The sequence below is a fragment of the Grus americana genome, chromosome 4 (assembly GCF_028858705.1).
Source record: "Grus americana isolate bGruAme1 chromosome 4, bGruAme1.mat, whole genome shotgun sequence".
In the NCBI taxonomy this organism is placed as follows: domain Eukaryota; kingdom Metazoa; phylum Chordata; class Aves; order Gruiformes; family Gruidae; genus Grus; species Grus americana.
The window spans coordinates 29,276,556-29,288,945 of NC_072855.1; the positions used below are offsets into that span (position 1 = coordinate 29,276,556).

General features: G+C 36.3%; 1 protein-coding gene across 14 annotated transcripts in view; it reads left to right on the forward strand.

Moving 5' to 3' along the window:
* The window catches only part of DCUN1D4 (defective in cullin neddylation 1 domain containing 4), a 48,467-nt gene that overhangs the window by 9,322 nt on the left and 26,755 nt on the right, over positions 1–12,390 (forward strand). For 3 of the 14 annotated variants that reach the window (XR_008576769.1, XM_054823110.1, XM_054823124.1), the window contains exons 2-5: positions 575–645; positions 1,603–1,642; positions 7,659–7,688; positions 8,993–9,107. Coding sequence is in view for 12 of the 14 variants with exons in the window: in XM_054823110.1 (XP_054679085.1) it covers positions 575–645; positions 1,603–1,642; positions 7,659–7,688; positions 8,993–9,107 (256 nt within the window). In the remaining 2 variants the exon portion in view is untranslated. Of the gene's footprint in view, positions 1–574; positions 646–1,602; positions 1,643–4,812; positions 5,573–6,172; positions 6,227–7,658; positions 7,689–8,226; positions 8,580–8,992; positions 9,108–12,390 lie in introns of all 14 variants that reach the window. The other 11 variants (XM_054823114.1, XM_054823113.1, XM_054823112.1 and 8 more) reach the window with 9 other exon arrangements.

Genomic DNA, 12,390 nt, shown 5'->3' on the forward strand with positions numbered 1-12,390 from the left:
TTTTTGGTTTTATTTGCTCTGGTCTTAACAGCTGCTGTATTGTGACCTTTGGTTCATTATACAAAAGGCATGTTTCAACTGTGTAAGTGTATTCCAGTAATTTAGTTTTGCAAGGAAATTAGTATAAAGGCAAGTATGTGTGTATTAATAAAATTATCTTTTTTAATAACTAGCATTTTTAGTAATTATTTTAGAATGTCACGTAGTACTTGATTTTTCTAATAGATGGAACAGAGGTCTGGGTAGCGTGGAAACCATAATGATTCCCAATTTGAAGGAAATAAGTTGTAAATATTTATTTTTTTATTTTTTAATATAATTTTGTAGTTAGCTATTGTTCTACTTTGCTGAGGGTCATCCATGTCTTAAGAAAAATACATATGTAGGATATCTTTCACAGATTTTGCTTACCGTTTCCTCTCAGTGTTGAAAATGATGATGCTGAAAAAGTGTTGAGATGGCTTTTATTTTATAGTCATGTGATGATTTTATTAAATGAGCAGAACATATGAAGATCTTGGTTGCTACAACTGGAAACCAGAAAGTTTAAAACTTTTTTTTTTTTCCCCTCTAGATTTTCAACTGAATTCTCACCTATCAACACTGGCAAATATTCACAAGATTTACCACACCCTCAATAGGCTGGTAATGACTTGCCATTTTCTCTCAGCAGAATAGCTAGGAGTTTAGTCCAGAATGTTTTGTGACTGAAATCATTAAGTGATTACACTTTTAAAAATTGTGACTGCCTTTTTGTATGAGAGGCTGTGGGCTTTGAATCCATTAAGAGATAAGTAGTACTAGTACAAGGTGAAAGATTGTGCTCCGGGGGTCAGAGTGGTATTTAAGCACTGTTCACTGCAGCATTGGATTGCAATGTTGTCTCCATAGAAGAAGCTTTCCTAGATATATCAAATAATGGTAATCATCATCATTATGCAATTTCTTCTGGTTCTTGTGGAAAACATACTGAATGAGCAACCTGTCCTCTTACAACCATGCAAAGAGTGAAACAAGATTATTTTGAAGACTGTCCCTGCTTGTTTGCTCTGCATTTACATTTGTTTTATTGCAACTGTAGCTGAAAATGCTGATATGGCTTCTGTTCATACACTGCAAATTTAGTGGAAAAGACACTGCCTAAAAAAAAGGGTAACTTGTTTCCAAGATCTCAGTTGGTTTTTAATCAGTTTTCTTTAGAACACCTGAGTGTGTTTATCCTTAAGCAAAGCCATTTCTGTGGTAAATGGTAAATTCAGTCTTTCTAATGCTGTATTTATTAATGGAATTGTTCAATACAACAATGCAAAATTCCCCATCCAATGGATGGTTATTTCCACTCTTGAAATGTAGTTTGATATATTTTTGATAATATCAAAAATATTTTCCAAATTATTTTGATATTATCCTTGAAATGACTAGATAAATCTGCAAGGGTAGCTTTTCAGATGAATATGAACTAAAAACACAAAGGGTCTGCAATCTTAGCTAGATACTGCCTGGGTAATTAAGATGAATATTAATGTCAAATAAAGGTTAAAAACATTACTAACAATGAAGATCACCATCTTGTTTAAATGTATCATTCCTACTCTCTTGCAGAATCTGACAGAGGACGTTGGTCAAGACGATCACCAGACAGGTATTTAATAGGGATGTAGTAGAAATAGACTGAAACAATTTGAACATGCTTCATCAGAGAAGTTTCTCTAACGTCATTGAAAACTATATTTTAGAAAGCTAAAGGAGTTTTAGTAAACAAGTGCCAGGATTTTTTAAAGTTTTCTTCAAAATAGATGTTCATGCTTTTAATTTATCCAGTTGTGAAGGACTCGCACAGGTTTCAGCAGTATCTGTCATTTTACTATTCCTTAGTGTAAGTACTTTAGAAGACTTCATGAACAGTTTCACTCCTTGGGCTCAACCCATTAGACTAGCAGAATATCCATGTTCTTACAGTGTTTTGACTCTTGAAAGAGCATTAGTGAGAACAGAGCAGAAGCAAGACCTCTCATGGCTATTGTGATGCCTGTGACCGAGTCTAAATGCTGTCCTCCAAACAACCCAGCTTTTTTCTTGAGTGGTTTTGATGCAGGTTGTTCCTGTTTCTTATGCAGATTTTCAGTCAATGTCTAAGGGCAATTTATTAGTCCAGATCTGTTTTCTGTTCAATAAAATGTCATCATTTTTCGAGGCCTTCATCTCAGGTGCCTGGTACTAGCTTGCTGCCATTCTTGATTCATCAGGATTTGTGCTTTGTAACTTGGTATCTTGCAACTTTTGTTACCTCCTTTTGCGCTTGTTACTGAGCTGACGTCTTCCTTGATTTCTTTTTCTTCCTTCCTTTCTGTGTTTCAGGCATGATACCTAAGGAGGAAGGAAAATAACTTACTGGCTTCAAGCCCTGATCACTCAGCAGAACTGTTCTTTAAAACTGACCATATCTATCCTACCATCTGTCTCAAAAGTTTTTCTCTATCCTGAGGTGCTGGCTGTGTTTGCTGATGTTACCTTGAGCGTTTAAGAAAGCAGAGTGAGCTGTCAGCTCCTCCTGGAGATTTCTGGGACACGCTTCTAAATCTAGCACACTCTTAGCCTAGAGCATTGAGAAGAGATGCATAGGACTGCATTGTTTGGGATTGGACAGAGCTCACTTCAGGCTTGTCTACCCTCCTCCATACTGTGACAAGTGACTTTGTTTCATAGTTGAGCTATCTTACCCTAGCCACAAAAGCCTTCAGTCAAATATTTTCGTTCAGTGTGGTTACTGATTTGATACTTGAAATTAACTGATCACGTAAATGAAAAACCTCTGCAAAAGAGGTTGAGGCAGGTAGCTCAAGACAGTCAGAGGTTTTATTGTCTATATGTTAGAACTGATTATCTTCTTCCATCTCCTGATGGAGACTTGGAATTTTCCCCTTTCATTTCCCTATGGAATGAAAATACATTTCATGATCTTTGTTTGCTTTTGATCACAAAAAGCTGTTGTGAAGCATTGAGGTAGTCCCCTTCTGTCACAAATCAATCAATAAGAGTAGGCATGCTTAAGGTATTTGGAATTTGTCTTATCTCTTGCCTAGCACTTCTGTCATAAAGGTCAGTATACAAGCTTGGCCTCAGAGCTCTCATAATCTCTATCAGAAGGTGTTTGAGCGTGTTACTGGTTTTGGCGAACTACTTTATACTGACACTCACAGTTATCCTATTGCCTGCATTGTGGTGTTTGAATTAAGCTGTTTCAAAAGCTTAAATATGCCCGTTGAATGAGTTTGGGCACAAAATCCCAATAAAGAGTGTAATTTTTTACAGTAGTTGTAAAAGAGCCTTTCAATCCAGGAACAAGTATGAAATGAGAACTGAAAGTAGAGGTTGATACTGGCAGGCTCCTCATCTTCAGATTTATTCCAGTATTTCTTATGCTTCTGCCCTGTTTTATGTCTCCTTGTAGATAAAGATGAAGCCCCAGTGTTTGCATAACTTCCAGGCAGATTAATTCAAAATGCGTGCTTGGTTTTCCTCATATGAGGACAAATACACATGCAAGGAGCTATTTTGGCCATTGTGAATGTAGTACAGTGAAGTCTCCTGTGTCCATTTTGTATGGGACTTGACACTTCTGAAACATCTTACTGGAGAGCCTTGTGTAAATCTAAAAAGAATTACTCTTGTAAGTTGTTTGATTTCAATGTGCCTAAATTTTTGGAACTTCTATTTACCAGTATTACTGACTGCATAGTAAGAAGCGTCAAGACCTATTAATTTTGTTACACAATTCATAGAACTGCGTAGATGCTGTGAATTTGAGATTCTATGTCCAGAACTCATTTGAAAGTTGTTAATAACTCTGTTGCAAAAGAGTCTTTAACTGTTGCCAAACCCATCTAAAGATGATTTTTTTAAATTTTGAGATTATTTATTTATTTATGTATTACACTCTGAATCTCCTGGAGCAAGCCTTATCCTTACAGATTACTATTTATTTTCTGACATTTCTAACCTGGTTAATGTTATTACGTTGTGGGCCCTGCTTTTGGGATGACATAATAAATGCATATCTAAATTTGGTTGAGATTTCTAAAAGCTATGTAAAAACCCTGAGTATTTCAATTTTAGGTTAATATTTATAATGAGCTTTTAATGTATATTACATTTATTTCAGAGCATTTGTTTCTGAGCTGACAATGAAGGTAGTGGACATGTAAATTACTTTAAGCAAATTATATGTTTTCTAAGTATTAGCCAGATCTCTTTTCTGGAATGAGATCTTAAATATCTAAGAGCTAGAGAGTGGCAGTTTCAAAATTCCTTCAGTGATTTGGGATCTAAGACAGACTTCGCTTCAAAATTCCGGTAACCTGTAATGATTACAGCCTCATAAAATATGTTCACGTTCAGTGTGTGTATATATCTGAAAAATAAGGTAGGCTGTAAATGTGTCATGGGCCTTTGCCTTTTCAGCTGTTTGTAGGGGTAAGAAAAGCAGGCATTCAGATTCTGTAAGCAGTTTCTTTTTCTTCTAGAATGTGTATGCATTACCTTAGAAAACTCTCTCTCTAGAATTTGAAATAATAGTTGTTTTTATGTCATAACTACAAATCTAGCAACTTGTTAATAGCTTGAAGTCATGATTTGGTTATTAAATTTTGACTTCTTTACCTATCCAGACTAAAATGTCTGTAAAAGTACACTTTCTGTTGTCACTTCATTTGTTTAAAAGAATGAGGTAATGTCTTCAACAAAAACAAGGCTTCATTGCTGTTCTTGAAGGGGGAAAAAATTACTTTTGCCTGTACTATTTTTTTGTTGTAGAGAAGAAAACGTCTTGAGTCCAAAGCAATTCTGTAGTGTGGAATTCAAGATGGAGAAGATGATTTTTTCCTTTTACAACAAGATTGCAAGTTGTTTCAAGTTTTGATGAGTATCTTAGTTTTCTCATCGTGTATCTGAAAAATCATGATCGTTAACTGTGCTTGTGGTGGTCTTGTTGTATCATTAAGCGAGCAGCTATATCTTTCCAATTGCTTCAGCATTCACAGTTTATAATTATTCTTCCTTTGTAACATCCCTCTACTCAAGCATCAGAAGACCAGAATTATTCACAGGCATTATCTAGTGAGAAGGTGAAAATTACATGTCTGTAAATCACTTCTGTAGGGACACAGCTTGTAGAATTCTTATTGATTGACCTCTGTTTTTTCTTTTTTGTTCTGGTTTTGTTGCTATTCTAGGAGTGTGCCTCCCTTGTGGTGATTATCTTGCATGTTGTTTTAAATTTCTTAGGGTGAATTTTAGCTCTTGAGTTTATGTTTCCCTTTGGTAGCTTTGTCTCCTGCAAATTGTCTTCTGCAAATCTGGAAGTACTGAATAGAACGTTTGGCAAACAACATTTATACTCGGCAGGCTTTTGGCTGATGGTGGCCTATTCAGCAGCCATTTGGAGGCTCTACCTTGCAAATGCTAGCTTCAAGTGTTAAAAAAACAGTGAGAACTAGGAGGGTTCTGCCAATCTTGAGTTGAGACACAGGAGTAAGAAACTTTGAAGATAATCACATCAGAGAAGCTGGATTTGGTAAGTAAAGTTCCTGTCCAACTTTGCATGAAGTCAGAGCGAACTGCATGTTCGTTTGCAGATGATCAGACCTTTGAGAAGTGAGATTAGTTGTGAAAGGCTAGGCCTAGAAATTACATTTAGAATTAGAAGGCTCTGTGTAGGAAAGGTTAATATTGATGGTACTTACTGAGCTATACTGTAAAATAAGAAATTGCAAGAATTTAAACAAAAAAAACCCCAAACTCTGATAGTTTTTAGCTGTAGATAGAAATAAAAGATAGAAATATTCTGCTGGTTTAACTTTCAGAGATTGTTACAGGGAAACTATAACTGCCCTTCAAATTCAATATACTGATTGTAGTAACAAAGGGAAATACTTTTGAAGTAACATTCTTGTACTGTGTTTTTAGTAGTTTAGAGATCATTCAACAGTTAAAACATGGTGAAGTCTTGGTCTAAACCTCAGTTATTAAGATGTTAAATCTCTGAAAGCATGTACAATATGTTTGTCCACCTGGTGTCTGCGTGTGTGTGTGTTTGTGTGAGGGGGGTGTACATGTGCATTTAATAGCCACTTACCAATTTCTGAGCTATCTCTTTTCTTCCCTTTTCTGTCAGTTTGAGAGCTGCAACTAGATACATTCAAACCAAGAAAGGGTATAAGTTTTTCATGTGAGTCGTTGGAGAAATGGGGTTATGGTTAATTCTATTATTAGTTTAAGCCTTTAAAAGAAGTTCAGTGATCTTCCTAAAAATGTTGTATCATGTAATGAGGAAAGGACTTCAAGCAGGAATTTTTGGGTTAAATTCTTTGGTTTGTATGGGGTTGCAGATCTGACAAAATGATTTTCCTGTTCTATAACTGTTTCATTTTTACTTTTATTTATTTTTATGTATTTTATTTTCATCTTTGGCTATGCTTTTCTTTTCACAGAGGCCTTGCATATTTCTTTTCCTAATCAAATAACCAGTAAACTGGACAAACCCTGTGGGGGTTGGTGGTTTTTCTTGCATTTTACCAGCATCCAACACCTGTGGCCATCATAAATAGATTTTTTTTTTTAATATAGAAAGGCATTTAAAAACTATCAAATAGCTCTCAAAGGAATGAGATAGCTACAGGTTGTAGTCAAGTACACACATATTTTCCAAAACAAGGTGTTCATTAGCACACGTTTTCATTTATTAAGTTTAGCGTGTGTCTGTTTGCTGTCTCTAGCCATCTGTTAAGTTCTGCTGTCATCTTAAGTGTTTTTAGTTTGTGTAGATTTTCAAAAAATACTTACTGGCAGAGTCTTTAGAAACTTGATCTAAAAAGCCATAAAGCTTCACACTTTCAGTAACTTATGAGAATACAATTTTGCAGTATCATTAATTTGCAGACATAATCAAATGGGACTGATGACATTCAGCAGATCAGGTTCCTTAGCTTCTTTAATCTGGGTAGTAAAATGCATTGGGCATACTGTGAGTTTTTGATGGTCTCTTGTTTACCTGTTTCAAATATATCTTGATATTGGTGAGAAGATAAGTATTATTGTTAATTTCCTCTTGTAACGTATTCTGGACAGTGCTTCTAGAAGTATATTCTTCTGATGCAGCCATTATGATTTTTTTTGTGATAGTAGTTTATGGAGTATAATGCTTGGAAGTTTTTTGATAACTAGTTAAATTATAATTTGAATTTACAATACTGTTAAAACTTTCTTTCTAAAAGATTACATAGGCATGGCTGTACTTTCCTGGGAGGATGGCTGGGGTGGGGGAGCTTCAGGGTAAAAAAAAAAAAAAAAAAAAAAAGGGAATATATAGGAAGAATTTTTGAATTGGAAAGAGTATTTCATGAACTAGAGAGATTAATTTTCTTCTTAATAGAAATAAATGTAAAGGTAAGACCAAAAAGGCATACTAAGTGCAAAAGCTTTATTAGTTGAAACCAAATTAGCTCATCTTGATGTAAAAACTGGTTTGAACATCTTGCCTAATACTAGAAAAAAATCATATGTTCATATGCGTAATGGTTTCAGTGCATGTTTAAAATAAAGTACATGTAGCAAAGCCTGTGAGGCTGTAAGGTTCCTTACATGTGTTTCTCCTATAACAGGAGAGAGGCTTTCAAAGATACGAAGAATAGGTAAGCAAAAGATTGCTGTTAGTGTTTGTTGTGAATTGGGCCTCTGATTTCAGTCTGCTCCCTTGGTGTCAAAAAGTAGCCAAAGTTTTATTGCTTGCTTCTGTGCTGTGATTTAAATGAAAAGATTTTATCGGCATCTTAATAAAGCATAGCTAAACTTGGATGCTGTTGAAACTGAGAAGGTAGCTTAGGCCTGCTGGAGTTCTTCATATTTTCTTGCAAGTTTCTTTGGCATCGCTTTGTGTCTGGATTTTTATACCTCACCTCTCTTCCTTTCCTTTTAAAATTCTCTGCATAACACTTAGAGCTTTGATAGCTCTTTGAGCTGCTCTTACACACACCTTTCTCAGGTGCCTATGTGGTCTTCAGTATGTGAAAGTAGGACAAAATTTTGCCTGGAGCGTTAGTCTGCTGTTTCATGAGACAGCAAAGGCAATTTAACGACTTGCTGTGGTCAGAAGGGCTGGTCCTGTGCTCTTTCTTGTGCTAATGTATAGAAAGTTGTTATTCTTTTTTTGCTTGGGTTAATTATCTACAGGTTTGGTGAGCTGGATTGGTCCATTGAAGAGTCACCAGAGACATAGGAGTATGTAGCTGAGAGAAGGGGAGGGAAAGACTGCCACTTGATTGTCATCAGTGTCTTGATTTGGCTGTTTCCTACCTGGGGACCTTCATTCTTTGAGAACTATCCAGTCCAAATGATACAGCCAGCCACTTACTTCTTTTCCCCTACTGGTTGCTGAGTGTCTCTTCCCCCTCCTCACCCCTGCAAAAAAGAAGGAAAACAAAAATCAAAACCAAAGAACAAACAAGCAAAACCTTTCCTACCCCTTGCTCTCTGTATCATGAAAAACTTGGAGCTTAAAAATAAAAAGGTTCTGTTTTCTAGAGGTAGGTGCTTTAGTTTTTGAGTCACATCTGTATTTTAAAAAGTAACAAACAACTTGTAGAAGTTCTGAATTGAATAAATGGCTAAAAATAAGGATGCCTTTTTGAGGACTTAAATACTTCTTCAGGGTAGTCTCAGTTCTTGTCTTTTGTTAGACTGAAGTAGCACTGGCACTACTGTGCATTTTGGTATAGTACTTTTGGCCGTAACTGAAATCTGGGCATAGAACACCATGTAAAAGTGAGATGGATTTTGCTATTGAAAGGAGACCATTTTTTGTGATTTTTTTTTTTTTTTTTAAATCCACTAACTTCCTCCCTTCCCTTCCCTTTGTAATATATCTATTAGTGGACACAGTTTGACTGGTCTGCAACAGTTTCATTTCTTGTACTGGTGTTTTTAATTCCCTCTGTAGGAAGTCTCCGGTCTTGCAGTTCATCAGACTGCTTTAGTAAAGTGATGCCTCCAAGGAAAAAGAGGAGACCTGCAGCAGGAGATGATTTATCTGCTAAGAAAAGTAGACATGATGGGTATGTCATCTTACCATGAGCTAAGACTGATGGAATATCTAAAGTTGAATAGCTGATATGATCATGTTTTTAAATACTAATGGAAATGGTATTCAGATTTGCTTGGTTTCTCAATGTGGAACCATAGCCTGTGATTGAACTGTGGGATATTGATAAGCACACCTAGGTTCAGTTTGCATCTTACCTTTTTCTAGTCATACAAGAAGTTTGTAGGGATTTTCTCCTTGCTCTAGTTTGCCTGCTGTCAAAATAGACATACTTGTTTGTTCAAAAACAACTTCTAAGAGATACAGTAATAATTTCCTGTATACATGCATAAGATCTGGATTGGGCATTCTCAATCTACAGCCTGTCAGAAAAGTGAATGTAGTTGTAGCCCACTCAGCTCTTACTTGAAGTCCTGCTAGTCTCTCCCTGTTGCATTGTGATTTGATGCCAATCGTGTAAGGGAAAGGTGAAGATTGCCCAGGCAAGGTGATAGCCAGTGGTGGAGTGGTGATCACTGCTCAGCTTCCCTCTGGGCAACAGAAGCACAAGTGGGTCGTAACTGTGTGCATGAGCAGTGTATTCTTTTGGCATAGGTGTTGCATAGCTGAGACTTCTGCAAGTGTTGAATTTGCAGTATGTGTATGTTCAGTCAGCCTCAGTCACTCGGAAACCATTGAATACAGGACTGTCCTGATGTTGAAAAGTGACATACGCAGCCAGTCTGGTTGCCACTGCGTCAGTGAGTAGAATGTGAGCTGTATTACATTCATGTACTACCGGTGACTCAGAAAACACGTTTCCATAACAAGTATCTTCAGGAAGGTAAAAAGATGCGTTTCTCTCCTGTCAGCCTGAAATGAGGCTGGGTGCTTTCCTTTTTATTCTCTAGCATGAGTAAGAAAAATGCTGGTAGCCAAATTAAGCCTCTGGTTATGCCTCTATAACTCCATTGTGTTTAATAGGGTTGCACAACTGTAGCTGCACTGGAATTTATTAAATGATCTCTTGATGCAGAAGAAGAAAGAGATTTCAGCTCTCCCTTTCATTGCTTTGCGTATGTAACACTAGCAAGAACAAAAAAGCAGGACATGTCCTTAATATTTTTGTTGCTTTTCAGAAATAATAAAGTATAAAAGCTAAATAGTTGATAGAGGACATTACAGCTTATTCAAAGATATGCATAAAATATGGAAATGAAACAAGGACAGAATGTTTCTATAATCTAAGTAGAGAGGTTAATGAAATTTAACTCTACCTCCCTTTGCCAAGACACTGATGGTAAAACAAAACCACCCAAACCACTAGAAAGTAATGTTGTCTGTAAGTAAGAGATACTGACTTGTGTTATTCAAATAAGAAAATTATGAGAAACTGATTTCTTACTCTATCAGTAGTATATATATAATAATTTTAAGAGCTTTTTGAAAGCATAATTTGAAGGATCATTTTTTAATATCTGCCTTTCAGTTTATAACTAATGGATCTAGTCTTTATTCTACTGGCATGTAAAGCTTTATTAAAAGGAAGACCTCAGCCTGCTTTTAGAAGTGGAGGTGAAACCAGATCTGCCAGTTGTGGGCCACAGGGGAATATGCTTCTCTGATGTGGTTCCAATTTTTATCTGTCTTCTTTCTTAACTTCTAAAGGTTTTGGGGCTTTCTCTGCTTCCCAGTGCATAAGTTTCTTTTGTTTTGGTCTTCAAGAAAACAGTTTTTATTTCAGCGTGACTGGCAGTATGAAATCATTTGCTGAACATCCAGCTCAGTCTTGGAGCTCTATTTGCTTTCAAGGAGGGATTTCTTCAAATTTGGCTTATGCCCCTGTAACCTTCTGTGAACAAGTTAGACAAAGAGCAGGCTGTCTCCTACTTCCATGCTTATTTGTCAGGCAGAGCTCATGCCTGTCATGTTTGGTCTTTGGAGGTCAAACATCTCAGTTTGTCATGCAGAAATCAATCTGAAATCAGGAACCTCTACAACAGTGTGTAGCAGACCTAGTTATTTGCATTTTCTCTTACATTGTATGCAGAGAATGCTGTATACAATAAAACCAGTATGGATAGTGCAATGCCAGTTTATGGAATAAGGGGCTTCTAGGCCCAGTTCTTTACCATTGCTTCTGTTTTAGAGGCTGACTTCCTAGAAGCTGCATACTGGCATCTCAGGATAAGCCTTCAAGGGACATTAGCCTGTGTGGATTCTGTATGGAGCAAAAAAGGTAGTCAGTGTCTGTTCTTGAATGTCTGCTTTCAATGAAAAAATACGTGTGATCTCCAGAAGAGACTGTATTTCCTAGCAGAGATGATTTCCTGCTTCAAATGTTTATGGAATTATGTAAGTTCTGTATGTTTCTCACTTACAGTGGCAAACTTATAAGGGCAACATTAACAAATAAATTCCATAATTGTGACTCGCCTGTTTGCTTTCATTTCAGAAATGTTAGGTAGTGGCCTGAAGATTATCAAAGGAGTTTCATCATTAATGGTGTTACCACAGCTGAGACCAAATGTTGGTGATTCCTCCTGGTTTGTCCATGCAAAGGAATTTATTTTTTTTTAATCCTTACATGCATAATTTTGTTGGGTGATATTTTCTGTCTTCACTATTTGTGGTGTGTTCCTATAATCTCTTCAATTACAACAGCAATATTTTTGAGATATGTACTCTTTCCAGAAAGTTTATTTCAGCAAGGCTCTGTGCTGAAAGAGAAGATGATTTCTAAAGGCTTTTAAACTCATAAACTTAAACATATCTGATACCAGGGAGCTTGTAATAGCCTTCACTCTCAGTTCCAGGGTGGTAGGGATAGAGCCTCATCTTGGAAGGATTAGTGGAATAATGACACTGGCTATTGAATAAAAACATTTATAGGAACAAATCTAGTTGCTAGTGAAGTTATTTGGAAATGCTGATCTCATGCATAGACTGATTATGGAAAACAAAGATTTCAAACACGTTTTTTAGCATCCCACCCTTATATAATAAAAGCTTGAATTCTGTTAATTAATGTTCATAATGTCACCTTGAACCATGAATGTAGTGTTTCAGTGGGAGGCAATTTTTATACCAGATGATGTATAATGAAAAGAACTCGCTGTATTCATTTCTGGATCACAGTAAGATTTATCTTGTCTTAAAGAATAGCTATTGGAAGTAAACAGTTTAGCACACACCAGAACATTTCTGTTTTCCTCTCAGTATCACAGTCTTGACTTTATTGTGCTTACAACTCTCACAGTATAGGGTATTCTCAAATTGGAGTTAAAAATACATTTTCTGTACATTGCTCTTCCATC